At 34.0% G+C, this 17,823-nt stretch overlaps 1 protein-coding gene and 1 long non-coding RNA gene across 2 annotated transcripts; both read left to right on the top strand.

Annotated features, from left to right (window-relative positions):
* The first annotated feature begins 847 nt into the window (after positions 1–847).
* Positions 848–2,822, top strand: LOC109106973. The gene is made up of 4 exons (XM_042756164.1): positions 848–948; positions 1,532–1,624; positions 2,026–2,355; positions 2,441–2,822. The coding sequence occupies exons 1-4, from the start codon at positions 903–905 to the stop codon at positions 2,743–2,745; spliced, it is 774 nt and encodes a 257-aa protein (XP_042612098.1). The 5' UTR covers positions 848–902; the 3' UTR covers positions 2,746–2,822.
* Positions 2,823–9,020: 6,198 nt separating this feature from the next.
* LOC122144950 lies at positions 9,021–9,835 on the top strand. The gene is made up of 2 exons (XR_006159987.1): positions 9,021–9,147; positions 9,529–9,835. It is a non-coding gene; the product is annotated as an uncharacterized LOC122144950 (long non-coding RNA).
* Positions 9,836–17,823: the final 7,988 nt, after the last annotated feature.

Here is a 17,823-nt window from a genome sequence, read left to right as displayed (position 1 = left end):
TATGCTTAATTTTAAATTAATGAGTTTTAAGGAACTTTGTCAACAAACAAAAGCTTTACAAATCTCTAAAAATATCACAGTACACAAAAGCTTAAGAAAATTTACATCTCTATTGGTGGACCATTGGAAGAGTTGAAATTCACATCCGTGAAGAAAAAAAAATGCCTCGAAAGTGTTATGTTAGTGAAGGCAATTCACAAATTCCACATTTACATATTTGCATATTTTTGCTTTAAGCAAAGAGAAGAATGTTCACAGAGAATGTTTTGCATCCATAGCTACCACCATTATTTTCCGCCACATCCTAAATTATTTATTGTATTTAATAGCCTTCTGTGGAGGCTGACTCCATTTTATGTATCACAAGCACACACAGTTAAACAACTTTTCTTTTCTTTATTATTTTTATTATTATTATTATAAAAAACTGGCCACACAAAGCCTATTTTGTTATTTGTGTGTTTCAATATTATTTTCTGTATTTAATTGAATAGTAATATTTACCTTGATTATTTTTTTACTCACCACATCGGCTCATTTTTAATCCTATATACTGTTTAGGCTACATGCACTGCGCCTGACAACCTCTTATAGCAAGAAAGTTGTTCACCTGCTTATTTTTTACTAACCTTCGTATTAACTATTTAAACTGAGTTTCTCCCATCACATGCGCACTCTGCAAAGAAATGTAAAAACTGTTTAAAAAGACAGGCGCTTTCTCCTCATCGATTTAACTGTAATAAACAAAGTGCTCATAAGTTTACACGATGTTTGATGTTTTCTCAGAAACCCTGTATAGGAACGCATGGAATTTCGAGATGCGTGGTAGTGAGACGCCGCCTTTTGTAGTAGGTTTATGCGGCAGGCTACTCTGACAGTAGTTGTTTGGGCTATTAACGAATATGGTGGTTTATGCATTTCTCTGTTTTTGTTTATGGCTTTTGGGTGGTAAGTTATATATTTTTATGGCTTCAGCTTTTGTAGTGTGTATTTCTATTTCGGACGATCCAAGTATTTCGTAATAGACGCATCGTTACGTAGCCTAGCTGTTTGTTAACTGTGAACTACACTTGTGAACTGTTTACTGTGTTTTCTATGGAGTTATATTGTTTTAGACGGATATTTTAGTTGAATAGCTGTTTGTTAAATGTAAAATTATAAACGTGGCTTTAATGACATGATGGAATTACTTTCAATCTGAGTATTTTTAAATAAAAAGAGATACATTTTCCCCAAAAATAAAACTTTATTTATACCTAAGATATTTGATCACAATATAGTGTTAGGCAAAATATATAAATTGTCCTGGATGTCTTGCATGTGAAACCCCAAACAAAATATATTTTTGCAGTGTCCTGCTTTAGACATTCAACAAAAGTGATTCATGTAGCTACATGTAACACCGAAGATAATAAACCCATATTTAACAATGAGAGTGGAATGATGACAGAATATACTAAATTGTTTTGTTTTTATATTTGATTTATTTATTTTTATTTTCAAATTTATTAAACTGTTAAAACTTTTACAGGTGTATTGCCGACAGAGCAGCACCATCAGTCAAGTACTCCCTCCTTGAATCCATTCTTCTTGAAACAGATCTCAAGCCCACCAACAGTAAATAGTAAGTGTGAAGTCTGTGCTTACAAGAAAATACTTTTTTCCCCCATCATTTATTCACCCTCATGTCATTCGTGTAATATTCTTCTTTTTAAAAACAGCACTGACTTTCACTGTATTGACAAAGAAAACAAAGAATATCTTCTTTTTTTGTTAAATAAAAGTAGGTCATACGGGTTTGGGACGATATGAGGGTGAGTAAATGATGGTGAACTATCTCTTATGTGATCTTATTTTAGTGTTACACCACTCATTGTGTAGACCAGTACCTTAATGTAATAATGAGGCTTGATACTTTTGCTCTGTCTTAGGTTTAATAAATTATAATGGCGTTTTATTTACTGTTTTCAAATAATCTCTGAAAGATATCTGAGGTGATAATGTGTGCTGACTCTTTTCTTTCAGGTGTGTCTGGAGATGGAAGTGAGACAATATCAGTGACTGAGGGAGAGTCTGTCACTTTAAAAACTGGCTTTACTAAAATACAGACAAATCGTCTGACAATATGGACATTTAGACTGAACAATTCAGAAATTCCTATAGCTGAAATTCATAAACAGATCATCTCTATTTTTGATAGTGGTGAGAATGAGAGATTCAGAGACAGACTAAAGATAGATGAGCAGACAGGATCTCTGACCATCACAAACATCAACAAATTACACTCTGGACTTTATAAACTACAGATCATCAGTGGAGATGTCAAACACAAGAGCTTCAGTATCGCTGTCTATGGTAAACTGAGTAATGTATTATTATTATTATTATTCATTTTAAATCAAATGCAAATCTTATCATTTTTTTTTCTTTTTTTTTTTAGATATTCTGCCTGTTCCTGTTGTTGTCAGAGACTCTTTACAAAATTCATCATCTTCATTGTCCAGATGTTCACTGCTGTGTTCAGCTGTGAATGTGAGTGCTGTGACTCTCTCCTGGTACAAAGGAAACAGTTTATTGTCCAGCATCAGTGTGTCTGATCTCAGCATCAGTCTCTCTCTACCTCTGGAGGTGGAATATCAGGAGAAAAACACCTACAGCTGTGTGATCAACAATCCCATCAGAAACCAGACCACACATCTGGACATCAGTCAACTCTGTCAGTCAAGTTCAGGTATGTCAGAATAGTTGAGACCTTCACACAGCACAATTGTTGTGTCCAAGTTGCTTTCACTTTCACCTAATAACTGCCTGCATAAAAACTCCCATAATTGGACTGTTTGATCCAGTTAATAATGTCATTCTGGTTTATCTCTTAAATTTTTTATTGAAGTAGTTGAACTTGCATTGTCTGTGCTCTGTGTTTCGTGTGTGTGCTCTTAAATTTGGATTTCCCAGCACATTATATGAAGGTTATATTCTTAACTATAAAAAAAATGATAGGCATTAAACTTCACAGACAGTCAAGTGTGTATGAGCATAACTTATATCATCCCAGCTAACCTGGAACATTCCCACATCGTTCTTATAGCATTAGTACAATTTGTTATTATGATGTTAAACTTGGGAGAATTATATTATCTATGTTATTGTTATTTGTTTGTGTTGTTTTTGTTTTTACTGAAGGTTGAGTGAACACATTCTAAGAACAACATTTTCGGAACATCCATTTTATTCTTGATGAATGTTATCAATAACCTTCTTGGAATCATTACAGATCATTGTCCATCATTATCCATTACAGAATCCAACCAAACTTTACAGTGTTCTAGTTGTGTTGTTTCTTGGTCTGCTGCTGTTAGTGGTCACAGTTGTAGTTGTGATGATGATCCGTCAGCATGCTGAGAAACTAACACACACAAAGCCGTAAAACAAGAGGGCAAGTACAGTATTACTTACAACCAAATATATAAAAGTGTCAAAAAATATTGGAAACACCATTTCAGTTTCTTAAACTTTTTTTTATTATTATTTTATAAATTATTATCAAACAGCTCAGAGTAATGAGGAGGAGGTTGATTATACTGATGCGACATTCATTAAACATAGAGATCAGGATACGGTAAGATATGTTTGCTATTGTCTGCACTAAATCTCTTTGCATATAAGTTGGCTAAGCTTGTATAATTTGTTTGTCTACTTGTTTTTTACAGTACATACATGATGTTGTATCATTTAACACTCAGACATTTTAGAGATTTAATGGTTCTTTATGTGCTGTTTTCTATTGTGGATCAAGTAATGAATCTATCCCTAAAAAACTGCATTTCATCTTGTTTGAACATGATTCGAGCTCTCAGATCACTCTAAGGAGCTTCTTTTTTTATGTGCATTTGCTATGGCTTTCATTTTTTGACTTTTTGTTTTTTTGTCATTTTTTGTGTTTTTCTGTGTGGTTAATGTTATGTGTGATATTTCATTTACTATTTTAGCTGTCTTTGTGGGAATGAAAAATCTCACATAGCATGTTTTTTTTTTTTTTTAATTATTATTTGTTGATATTTTTATCATTTTCATTTTCTGACTGTGCTTTAAGCATGTGTAGAATCATTATTGTGCTCTCATCCCTCTCTTGACTTCCTGATGTGTGTCTCTTACAGGGAGCTAATGGACACGATCGGACAGTGTATTCAGAAGTTGCTTTGAGACGATGATCATGGGGACTGTATTATCATACAGCTCGGTTTATTACAGGACAGAGCATGTAGCAAAGCTCAAAACCCCAGTTAAACTGCAAATGCACTGGTTGAAGCTCTGTTTGTAACAAATGACAATTTCAGCATTTAATTTAAAGTAATTTGTAAAAGAATTTGATCTTTATTCAGATTGAATAAACTATTGGAGAATACTTTTATATACTCATACACAAGTACAGTTTAAGGTCAAATGTGTTCAGGATGCTTGTATAATCGTGGTGCTAATGGCTCCCTCTGCAGACTCTTTGAGAGATTTACAACATGGTGTAATGGGTTTGTGTTTCTCCTGGTAGATAACCATCTGTCTATTTTCAATTTTTAAAATGAAGGAAAATTATTTTTCAAAACTTTCAAAATTTCAAATGCCTGCCTTTGACCAAAATGACCCTGAACACAGGTCATTTCTTTTTTGTTGTTGTCTTTTTTATTTTTCTGAATTATAATTTTTATGATAATATCAGTGATTCTTTTTGTTATTTATGTCGATTATGGTGAAGTTTGTGTATGAATTTATGGTTTAGTTTGTGTATGAGTTTATATTGTGTGAATTTGGTGTTTAGTTACATTATTTGCATTTGTTTAGTTGTGATTGATGTGTTGATTTTTGTAATTTTTTTACATGTGATGCAAGAAAGGTGTCACAATATAAATGTATGTAGTGAGTTATTTTATTTATATTTTATTTTATGTTATGGTTTTGTTAGTATTAACTATGTCTATGAAAGTGGTTAATTTATGGACACCAGATGAAGCTCTCAAAGTAATATAAATACATCTGAATTTACACAAATATCTCCAGTTTTAGAGTCAATCTAACCTGACAAAACCAATTCATGTGATTTAAAGTGACTGATAATTTGAGTTTTATCTTTATTCAATTTTTTGAATGTCATTGCACTGAAGTCTATATAAATGCTGCCTGTCACCTTTTTTTTTTTCTTCACTTAAGTTCTTTAGTTCTTGAAATTTTTAGGCTGATGATGTGATTTGTGTATTGCTGAACAAGCGTTATTAAACATTTTCTCTGCACTGATTATTTGTCTCTTTATGCCACAGTAAATCCATGTTGTTTTTTGTTGTTAATTGATGCGGAATTTTTATTTATTTTTTTAATTTTTTAGTTTTTAGTATTGGGTTTTGTTTTTTTTGTTTGTCTTTATTGTTATTGTGGTTGTGTTTGAATCCTATGGTTTCACAAGATGTGAACTGTATTTGTAAGTGAGATATGGGGAAGAGCATTACATGTGTGAAAGTTTAACATCATAACCTTAACATCATGAATAATTTTTCATTTGTCTCTGAGTGGTTAACTGATTGAATAATCTATTCATGAATAAACCTTATTACAGTTAGACATTACGCAACTGAATTGTGATGTCTGTTTTTAAAGACGTGAAATGTCTTGGTGGAAGATGTTGAACTCTTAATGAGGTCAGTGCGTCAGTGGTTATTGTTCTGGGTAAATGCACAAAGCATAATTCAGTGTGTGTGGGTGTTAAATATGTGGTTTTGTTCCATCCACAAGTGAACGTTATAATGAAAACAACAGTGTGTGAACAACCAGCGTGAAGCTCAGGTGATCTAAAGTGGGACAGTTCACCCCAAAAATGAAAATTACTGCATGATTTACTCACCCTCAAGCCATCCTAGGCGTATATAACTTTCTTCTTTCAGACCAATACAATTGGAATTATATTAAAAATGCCACGACTCATATCCAAGCTTTATAATGGCAGTGAATATATGCTACTATTCAATTGTCCAATAAAGTGCATCCATCCATCATAAAAAGTACTCCGCAAGGCTTTCTGAAGTGAATCGATGTGTTTGTGCAAGAAAAATATCTATATTTAAAAAGTTTATAGACCATAATTTCTAGCTTCCTCTAACTATCGTTTGCGCGTTCACACAACGCAAACACAAAATGATGATTGAGTATAAGCAAGTGTTTTTCTGGGCTTCACTTAAATATATTAAACAACAAGAGGAAGCAGAACTGTATGTGATTTTTAATTCAGTCAAATATCTAATTCAGTATTTGGTATTTGTAACGGCTTCCTACCTGGATGGTAACATCGCTGTTTTCTACAGATCTTTAATCAGATCTCAAGCCCACCATCAAGTAAGTGTGAAGTCTGCACTTACAGGGAAATATTTTCTGCGGCTTCTAACTAGTTTGAATTCTTCTCTTATTTGTTGGCTTAAAAGAATTTCAAGATACAGACACATATGGTTACAACCATCCCCGGTCTTCCCCTAAAAAACAAAAACAAACAAACAAACAAACAAACATTTATGCAGCAGCACCAAAGAGAAAAAAAAACATATTTAACAATTAATGAAGATGGTGTATGGGGATTGTTTGTTGTTTTGCTATTTAATTATTTTTCGGACTGAAACTGCCAACACAATCAGTGAAAGTGCATCAGCAAATGAGACGCCGCCTCTTTGTAGTAGGTTTTTACAACGTGAAGAGCTTTTTGGTGTTCTTTTCAGACATGTGGCGGTTGTTTCATTGCTTTTTTTTACAATTTTTTTTTATGCTCTTAGCAAGTAATTATATTTTTTCTATTCTTTAATACAGCGACTTTCCAGTATGTTTTCTAACAGTCTGAATAGAATCAAAAAGCTACCATGATAGTGTAAGAAGTTCTTTCATCTTTATTGCATTATGCATCGCATAGTGTTTGGAAAAAACTTTGATCCGCGAATATTAAAGAACAGCCCCACTTAATACTGAATTTCATGACACAATGGACTTACTTTCCATATTTACCAGTGCAGGTAGACAAGTTTGTAAAAATAAAAAAATATGTAAAATTCTGACAAAATTATATTAACCTTAATGCTATCAGATGCGGATATTTGATCAAGTTGAAAAGTATAATTGTTGTGTTTATTCTTGCCGAACAGATTTTTGTGATGATAATGTTAAATTCCAACTCATTTACTCCTCCCTCATGTGGTTTCCCAATACTGTGGTTTATGACTTTTATGGGAATACAAAAAGAACAGAACATGTTTTTCACTCAATGCTCATGTGTGGTTTTAACATGGTAACAAATTGATACAGTTAGAAGTTAGTGACCAAAAAATAATATCAATATTCTAACATCGCGAGTTTAAAAACTGAAATGGAACTGTGAATTCTTCAGTCTTTGGGGTGGTTAACAAAAAACAGAAGATTAATTGCACCCTCACCAGTCTTTCATGCTTGTGATGAACCTTTTGTCTGTGGAACAACGATATTATGAGTGGGTTTCCACCAAACAAAATTGACTGACACAAAAACCAAAAAAAAAAAAAAAAAAGATTAAACGTCTTTGTGTCTCCACAAAATAAAGTACAAGTTTGGAAATAATATTATAAACTGAGGAATGATTAAATGTTGCCAGACACCTTTCATTTTAGATTAAACTAACCCTTAAAATGCTTTTTTTTATATGGTCAACTGTTATATTGTGTACAACCAGATATAAAATACGGGTGGGGTTGTGATACAGCTTGATACTTTTGACTCTAATTTTAGATTTTTAACAATTTTTAAAATTATAAAAGTTTTTTTGAATTTTGTTTTGTTTTCAGATAAACCTCTTCACGATACCTAAGATGATCATCTGGGACTGACTCTATTTCTTCCAGGTGTTGTCTGCGAGTGTCATTCAGATGAAACAGTGGATATCAAGTGATGGAGGGCGATTCCTGTCACTTTAACCACTGATGTTACTGAACTACAGAGTAGATGAGATCTGATACTGTGCCCGTCATGTAGACCTTGACCAGCTCAGCAGACTCGGATCTCTGAAATTCTATCAACAGATCATCTATATATATGCTATAAAGAGAATCATGAGAGATTTCAGAGACAGACTAAAGATAGAGGATCATACAGGTCTCGACCATCACAAACATCAACAAATTACCCTCTGGACTTTATAAACGACAGTCCATCATTGGAGTGATCAAACACATCAGCTTCAGTATCGCTGTATATGGTGAGTAAACTGAAGAAATCATATCAAAGAGTTTTTTTCATTTTAAATTAAATGTACAACTGTCATCTGAAGCCATTGTTATTGATCTATGACTGAGTGACAATCTTAAAGCCATCATTTCAATAATTGACTCTTCCTGTTTTTCTGTCATGTTTTTTTAAGGGATTCTGCCCATTCCTTCCGCCATTATCCGATGACCCCTTCACAGAAAAAATTTTTCATCATCATCAGGACATCATCAGTGTCCAAGGTTCACTGCTGTGTTCCAGTGTGAATGTGAGTGCTGTGACTGACTCTCTCCTGGTACAAAGGAAACAGTTTATTGTCCAGCACTCAGTGTGTCTGATCTCAGCATCAGTCTCTCTCTACCTCTGGAGGTGGAATATCAGGATAACAAATACATACAGCTGTGTGATCAACAATCCCATCAGAAACCAGACTACACATCTGGGACATCACTCAACTCTGTCAGATGTTCAGGTGTATGTCAGTATTATATTCACACTGAATCTGTCTGAATCTGAATCTGATCGTTCCCAGTGCCCCTTCAATTTCAGTTATTAATTTGGTGCTATAATGTGCAGCAGCAGCTTAATGACTCTTTATGTTTTATTTGTTACAGAATCCAGCCAATCTTCATTTCTCATTGTAGTATTTCTGCTGCTGCTGGTCACAGTTTTAGTCGTCATGATTTTCTGTCACAGTAGAAATTGCACACAAGCAAAACAAGATGGCAAGTATTACTATTAACCAAATAATAAGGAGAAATTATACAAATGTATAATTTTGTAATTGTTTATTTATTTAATTTTACAAATTGTTATCAAACAGCTCAGGCTAATGAAGAAGAGTTTGATTATACAGAAGTAACATTTATTCCACAAAGAGCTCCGGACGCTGTAAGATATGTTTTTTTTTTTTTTATCTATTTGGACTTAGTTTAATGGATTACATGATAATTGTTAGTGTAAGTGTTGTGTGTGTGTGTGTGTGTGTGTGTGTGTGTGTGTGTGTGTGTGTGTGTCTGCTTGTGGACATTTTTTATATACATAAGTCAGCACTCAGACATCATTCACAATTTTTAAAAAATCTGGATTTAATAGTTAAAAGTGCTCATTTATTCAATACCTTCTCAAAGATGCATGTGTTTACATGATCATTAAGTTCTCACGTCTAGATTCTTATGTCTGAAACCTATAGGACTCTCTGAATCTGTGCTTTAAGCTTGTGTAGAATCAGCTCTGTTCTTGATTTACTGATGTACGTCTCTGTTCTTACAGGAGGCTAATGGATGGGATCAGATGGTGTATTCAGAAGTTGTGTTAAGATGTTGGTAGGATGATATACCATAATCTCAATGATAACAGGATGTGCCTCTTTTTTCAGGTGATTTTCAGGGGCTCATACATGTACAACTAGATCAAATGTGTTCTATTCTGTGATAACCTGCAAATGTTACCTTATAGAGTCCATCAAATTGTTTGCTTGCACAAATGTTTTTTTTTTTTTTTTTCTGTTAATATGAAGGAATTTTCTGTATTTGTGATGTTAAAATATATTTAATAAAACCAGATAATTTAGATGCTACCATTTTTAGATTAGCATTTTTTTCAGTGTATATCTTTTCTCTGTGCTAATGGCTCCCTCTGCTGACTGTTCGTGTGAATCAGTGTGTTGATGGGTTAAACTGATTAGCCTCTGCTGGTAGATAACCATAACAACACTATCTGTGGGTCAAAAATAATCTTCCGATGACGGCCTTTTTCCCAAAAGTACCTGTGTATTCTGAAAAAATTATTTAAACACCATTGCGTCAAACTAACATTTTGTCCAATAATAATAAAACTTTTTTTTTAATTTATTATCAGTATTCATAAAATATCAGTTCAAAAATTGTAATGACAGAAATTGTGATAAAATATGAACATCACATTAAGCATTTGAATATGTTTAGGAGTCACTCTCATCTGAAAAACCCAGTTCAGGTAATTTATTCAAATATTAATGTGCTGTATTTAGTAATGTGCTGAAGCTTTGTTCTTGATATTTGTGTTGTAGTTTAATTTCATATTCTGCTGAAGTTGTTTGTGAAGTTTCTGAAAAATAAACATTATGAAACATTCTCTTTGTACTGATTATGTTTGTCTGTATATGACCATAATGATTTTACACATAATGATTTTTAATGTAATAACTGCCAGAGAAGAACTGGTTTCTACTTCTATGCCATCTACTACCACTCACTGCAACTGAGTTTCTAAGGAGCACATGGACTTCTGACATGGCTAAATAATTCATTAAATTCAAGTAGTTTGAGATGTTTCATTAATTCTTTAAAAGGCTATGATAGATAGCATCTTTCTTTATTCACATAAGATGCTCTTTTTGTTATGCACAGGTTGTTTCTGTATTTTTTTCTATTACACTTATATTATAAGTGGATTTTATTTAATTTTTAATGAAACTGATGTGTCTGATAAACCAACATGCAACATACATTTATTCAAGCCCATTTTAAATTCATTGATAATTTATGAACCAAAGTCGTCTTTGTTTACTGAACAGCAGACATGTTCAAGGTACACCAGCATTGCAGTTTATTCACCAAACTACGTCTGTGCATGTTTATTTCTAGAAGATTCATTAAAGAACACACATTGTCACATATTTGTGTCTGTGCTGTATCTTAGCACATGAACTACACTTTACTCTTAAATTCAGTATTGTATTTTAAAAACTGATTTACTGATTAACTGTATTTTTCATCTTGATTGAAGTCTGACGAGATTAACAGTAATGACTGATTTTGCATTTTGATCCACCTGTGTCTGTCAAACATCTAATGATTGCTGTTATAATTCTGCTGCTGCTGCTAGCGATCTCAGCTTTAGCTAAATATGTTCTGAGCTTCAAAGAGGCAGCACAAGAAGGCAAGTATTACCTCTTTTTATGGCATTATAGGGCGCAAAAGTGCCAATAAAATCTTGAAACCTTAATTTAAGATTTTTTTTTATTTTTATTTTTTTTATTATTATTATATTGTTATGTTTGATGTGGATGATGTGGATTATGTTGATTATATTGATTTAATATTTTATTTATTATGTTGATGTGAGTTATGTTTGTTATGTGGATTTTGTATTGATCAGACTACTGTTTTTCTTTTTTGTTGTGATTTTTGTTTTTTCTGGTGTTTTTATTTGTTGCAATGATTTTTGTTTTTTTCAAATATGACTTAAGATCTCAAATGATTCTCTTGCGCCTTTTGTTATGGATTTTGAGTTATTATGTTTTATTGATGTATGATTTTGTATGTAAAATCAGTTAAAGACAGTAATCTCAGATTGTGTTGGAGAGACTTTAGGACTGTTAGGTTCTGATCAGGTAATGGATGAGTAAACCCCCCTAAGCCGGGTCAGAGCACCAATAATGAGGAGGCAGGTGATTAGCTTTCAATGTTGTATTAGTAGAGAAAGGAAGGCCCACAGATGTACAATCAAAGGCGCAGGATAGTCTGCAAAAAAATAAATAATAAAAAGAAATGAATAAACTAAGGATATATATAAACAATAGTAACATTTACTGTTACATAATGAAACCGAAGCATCTATAATATTCACATAATTGGCATTTCTACTGAAAACACAGTTAAATGAAGGGAAACCAGATATTTCACAGAAAACTATAAGTCATGAGTGATCATTTGTCCCTATGAACATAAACCTCCCATATATGGATAGAATCATGGTGCATATGAATAACATTTACATAAACAGAACGCTAATCACTTGTTTGGTCTTGTAGCAGATTAACAGAACAACATCACGTTGTTGGTGACATCATAACACTGATTTACATCTTTATAAAGAATAATCACACATTAAATAACATTCCCTGATCGGAAAAACACTAAAGAACCATCGTTATCGAATAAACATGTCTCCAGGCATGTTTATATGGAAAAAAACGCATATAACACCTGCAGCTGATCTCTACAACACAAATATAAATAAAATAGGCTTTACTTTGTGGTCAGTGACTAACCCCCTGATATTAAATCTGCAACAATCTCCACAAATAAACTGGAAGCATCTGACCCTTGCAGCTGATGGCTTTACCAGATCACACGAATATCATTCCAAAACAGCGGCAGCTCAACAAACCACACTGCCCCTCAACGTCACTAATTCATAACTCCTGGTTTCATAATAAAAGTCCCTCTTACAGGAGCCTTTAATACAGATTGGTTTGATTACTGATGTAAGATGTATGAATTTACATTGCTTTAAACATTGTAGCATAATAATTGCTGCCAAGAACACCAGTTTTAGGCAAGTAGTGTTCAGTACGAAGTGAAAGATTTAATCCAAGTATGTACTTCTGTGTCACTGCAGAATGTCACACATGTGCTCAGAAAAATCCTGCTGAAAAAAAAACAAAAAACATCTAAAACCAGCCTACGGTCATCCAGCCTGGTCTTAGCTGGTCAGAAGGCTGGTTTTAGAGGGGTTTTGGCCACTTCCTTAGCTGGTCAGGCTGGGAGATCAGCTGGAACAACCAGCTAAAACCAGCTTGACCAGCAAACCAGCTACTTTCATCTTAAACCAGCTAAGACCAGTCAACCAGCTTGCTAACATAATATAAAGTAGGCCTACAATAAAATGGGTGCAAATGTGTTAATCTAGTTAATCCAACATTTTTGTGAAAGCTTACAGTATTGCATATTTTGAAACTAGTCTGTATAATGTGGTTTTAAGTTAGATGGCACTCTTGGACAAAATATGGCATCGCCGTAGCATCTAAACCAGTGATACCAGTAGATCTCCAGTTTACAAGTCTCGTTTAACCAGTTCGGTTCCCCTGATAAAGCCTCACTCTTAGCGCGCTAATAGCTTCCCTTGGAAAGATATATCTTACCAAAGTTGTTTATGTTCCTATGTGTTCCGAAGTGTCCCTTAGAAGCTTTACACGCTGCTTCTTACGTCCGACGTTACATGCCGTCCGCGAAGGTGCTGAATTAGCTGGCATCGATTGCTCAGGAATCGATTTTCAACCACGCGAAGGTGCATTTACTGTGTTAAGAAAGACAACACGTTCTATGCAAATGAAACATTCCTCACCATTCCAGTAACATTTATTTTAACATAGCTTGCTATCCGTAAAATAAAGACTATTAATTAAATTATCAAATTGTCAGTAATATGTTTACACGATATGTTGTTGTTGCACGATATTAGTCTTAAAATATACAGATACATAACATTTTAATTTTTTTTAATTTAAATCGTTTTTCAGAATCAGACATTATTTTCAGTCATTTAATTAGATTAGTTATCGTGACTCTGTGGTTAACAGTCTTTTGTTTTCACAGGATGTGGTTTGTAAGCAAGATTAACTTATGTAAAACTTTAGAAAGAGAAATAAAACCTCTGAAATCAAAAATCAGAACTGTCCCACTTACAATACAGTTAAGTCAATCTAATGAAATCTAGACTGTAGGAGCCTTGTCTGACCCTCACCGATTTGTTTTATTTTGTTTAAATTGAAATTTTTTCTTCCTTAACAAGGACTTTAATACTTCCCAAGGCACCTATCTGACATTAATATGGAGAGTACTTCTATTCCCTTGTGCATGATGCTTATATGAATGTGTCAATTTTAGATGTTCTGGGGAAATACCCTGCCCTCACAGACCATCTGTTTTGTACTCGTACACACAGACAGCAGGTGCAGGCCATTTTGTATTGTGTTTGGATTTTATATACAAAATAAAAATTTTAAAAATGAAAGAGGGGGAAGGGATGAGGTTGTCTCGATGCCAAAATGGGAGTTTGGATAAAATGTGAATAACAAAAAGCTACTCTCTAAATATACTTATAATTAATTTAATTTTTTACTCATTTTGATTTCAGAGTTTAAGCTTCTTTAGTACAAGATCTAAACGTGTATAAAATATAAATTATTTATCTTGTAAATTTAAAACCAAGCGTTTTCTCCTTAATTTGATGTCACATGTGTCAAAGCATCTCGGCTGCACCATATTAAATTTCAGCCACCACTTGATGGAACCGTTATTCTGGGATTACGGCGCCTGTTGTCATGTCTCACTGTAAACCAGATTGCTTCAGCGGCCTTGGCAGACGAACTCTCGAGCTTTATTGATGCTTTCATCTCAGTGCGTGCCAGAAACAGAAGTATCTATATACAGCAAACCCCTCAGCTTCCATGGTGAAGCATGCGTAATCAAGAATTCAGACACTGCACTACGCACCGCAAACAGCCAAGCACCCCATAGTCATGGTGGGGACAAAATACCTCTTCGGGCACTGCTCTTTTCTCTGAAGACAGTCCAGTAAATCACGTGATAAATATTTCAAAACATTTCACGCAATATCTCTATATTTCAATTAGACTAGTATGAGCAATAGGCCTTCTAATTTATATTTCGAGGTTTCTTCCCAAATATCACAGCATCCAAAGTGGGCAAAATCAGGGAAGTAGTAGGATAAGCAGCAAAAGCTTTTTGCGGAAAGTAACATTGGAAAAGCTGGACAGTTTTTCTGTCAGATTGTATGTGTAATGCGTTGCACGAAAAAGAAATCTCTTGCGAGAGAACCTGAAAGCCTGAGTTTTTTGCTTTTTGTTTTGGGAAAAGCTGCCTGAGCTGATTCTATGCTCATGTGCACCAGCACACCCCTCCGCCCCGCTTTATTACAGCAAGATGCTGGCCAGGGTGGCGGTGTAGGTTGTCTACTGGTTGAAAGCCTGCTGATTGGCGCAGGTGGTAGCAAGGGGGTAAGCAGCCTGGCTGCAGGTGTGGGTGGGCTATGGTTTAGGGTGAAGGGCATTCCTGTCCCTTAATCCTCACACTCCCTACAGCAAACCAACGCTTTTGAGTTCACTATCTGAGGCCAAACCCTCAGCTTTGTAGGTCAGTGATTAAAAACCATCCCTTCTGTGCAAGGAATAAGTGAAGTGTGGCTGTGGGATTGTTTTGTTCAAAATTCCTCACAGCTACCCCAAACTTGTTATCGTAGCATCTCTGCTTAAATTAACATAAAAAAAGCAATGCAAAAGCAAAGAACCTCAATACCAACAAAACAAAAAGCTCTTTTGCCAAAATTCCCTTGTGTGGCTATTTTCACAGGCTACTAAAGCGCAGTTGGGAAAATTTTGCTGATCCCCATTGGTGGACCATTACAGAGTTGCAGGGCTCACATCCGCGAAGGAATAAATGCCTCCTTTGCGCAGCATACATGCTAGTGAAGGCACCCTGTTACAAATTCCATTTTTACCATATTGGTGCACAATACAGCTGCTTAAACAAGAGAAGAATGCCTCATATAAAATGTTCTTTGCATCCATAGCTACTCACTGCTATTTTCTGCCACATCTTGCTTAAATTATTTTACTGTATTTTATAGCGCCTAGCCTTCTGTGGAGGCTGACTCCATTTTATGTATCACAGGCACACACAGTTAAACAACTTTTATTTTCTTTATTATTATTATTATTACTGGCTACACAAAGCCTATTTTGTTATTTGTTTCAATATTATTTTCTGTATTTCATTGAATATTGATATTTACCTTGATTATTTTTTACTCACAACATCGGCTCATTTTTAATCCTATAGGCCTATAAAGGCTACATGCACTGTGCCTGTTATAGCAAGAAACTTGTTCACCTGCTTATTCATTTTTTACCTTCGTATTAACTATTTAAACTGAGTTTCTCCCATCACATGCGACCTGCTTATTCATTTTTTACCTTCGTATTAACTATTTAAACTGAGTTTCTCCCATTACACAATGTTTGATGTTTTCTCAGAAACCCGGGTATAGAACGTTAAGAATTTTGAGAAATCTCTCTCTCTCTCTCTCTCTCTCTCTCTCTTTCTCTCTCTCTCTCTCATTTAATCATTGTCGGACACAAACTCTGCCCCATTAATGGAGGTGTATGAGTAGTGGGACGCCACCTTTTTGTAGTAGGCTAGGTTTATGCAGTAGGCTACTTTGACCGGTGTTTGGGCTATTAACGAATATGGTGGTTTATGTATTTCTTTGTTTTAGTTTATGGCTTTTGGGTGGTAAGTTATATATATATATTTTTATGGCTTCAGTTTTTGTAGTGTGTATTTCTACTGTATTTCTATTTTGGATGATCCAAGTATTTCGTAACAGACGTTTGTTAAAAATAATACAACTGTCAACTACATATTTTTTTTGTTTATGTTTTTGTAGTGTGTATTTCATTTGGAAAACTTCACACAGAAATGTTAAACAAATAAAAAACGCGGGTTATTTTAATGGCATGGTGGAATTACTAGAAGTCTGAGCACTTTAATAAAAAAAGAGACACATTCTCCCAAAAAAATTAAACTCTTTATTTATAACCTAGCATATTTGAGTCACATTTTAAATGTACAGTAAGCAGGCATTTAGTCACATTAAATGTACAGTGTTAGGCAAAATATATAAATTGTCCTGGATGTCCTGCATGTGAAACCCAATATAAATTTATTAGTAGTGTTTCATATACATGTAACACCGAAGAGAATAAATCCATATTTAACAATGAGAGTGAAATGATGACAGAATATACTACATTTTTTTTTTCATATGTGATTTATTTATTTTATTATTATTATTATTTTCAAATATTATTAAACTGTTAAAACTTTTGCAGGTGTATTGCTGACAGAGCAGCACCTTCAATCCTTGAATCCTTCCTTCTTGAAACAGATCTCAAGCCCACCAACTGTAAATAGTAAGTGTGAAGTCTGTGCTTACAAGAAAATACTCTTTTTTTCTTTCCCATCATTTATTCACCCTCGCGTCATTCGTGGTAACATTCTCTTCTTTAAAAAACAGCACTGATCTTCTACTGTATTGACAAAGAAAACAAAGAATATCTTCTTTTTTTTGTTAAATAAATGAGTCAGTCATACAGGTTTGGGACTCTATATGAGGGGTGAGTAAAATGGAGCAGGGAACTATATCTACTGTGATTCCTGATCTTATTTTAGTGTAACACTCATTGTGTAGAGCAGTAGTTTAATGTAATAATGAGGCTTGATACTTTTTCTTTGTTTTAATGGTTTATTATGTTGTTTTATTTACTGATTTCAAATAATCTCTGAACTATATCTGAGGTGATAATGTGTGACTATGTTGTGCTGACTCTTTTCTTTCAGGTGTGTCTGGAGATGGAAGTGAGACACACAAAGTATGAGGGAGATTCTGCTTACCTTAAAAATCATTTTACTAAAATACAGACAAACTACTTGACAATATGGACATTTCAGACTTAACAATTCAGGAAATCTTCCTTATCAGCTGGAAATTCATAAACAGGATTCATCTCTCTATTTTTGATAGTGGTGAGAATGAGAGATTCAGAGATAGACTCAAAGATAGATGAGCAGACAGGATCTCTGATCATCACAAACATCAACAAATTACACTCTGGACTTTATAAACTACAGATCATCAGTGAGATACCAAACACACTGCCTCTTCTTAGTATCGCTTGTCTATGGTAACCTGAGTATTTTTTTTTTCTCATTTTTAAAT

Source organism: Cyprinus carpio, unplaced genomic scaffold (assembly GCF_018340385.1).
Source record: "Cyprinus carpio isolate SPL01 unplaced genomic scaffold, ASM1834038v1 S000006809, whole genome shotgun sequence".
NCBI lineage: Eukaryota > Metazoa > Chordata > Actinopteri > Cypriniformes > Cyprinidae > Cyprinus > Cyprinus carpio.
The sequence above is the reverse complement of the archived record's forward strand: the minus strand, read 5'-3'. Positions and strand labels throughout refer to the sequence as shown.

Excerpts from the sequence above, each read along its gene's own strand:
- LOC109106973 (XM_042756164.1), top strand. The coding sequence starts at position 903 with ATGGTGGTTTATGCATTTCTCTGTTTTTGTTTATGGCTTTTGGGTG. Across the intron at positions 949-1,531 it reads TTGTTTATGGCTTTTGGGTG|GTGTATTGCCGACAGAGCAG; the intron begins GTAAGTTATATA and ends AAACTTTTACAG. Across the intron at positions 1,625-2,025 it reads AAGCCCACCAACAGTAAATA|GTGTGTCTGGAGATGGAAGT; the intron begins GTAAGTGTGAAG and ends CTTTTCTTTCAG.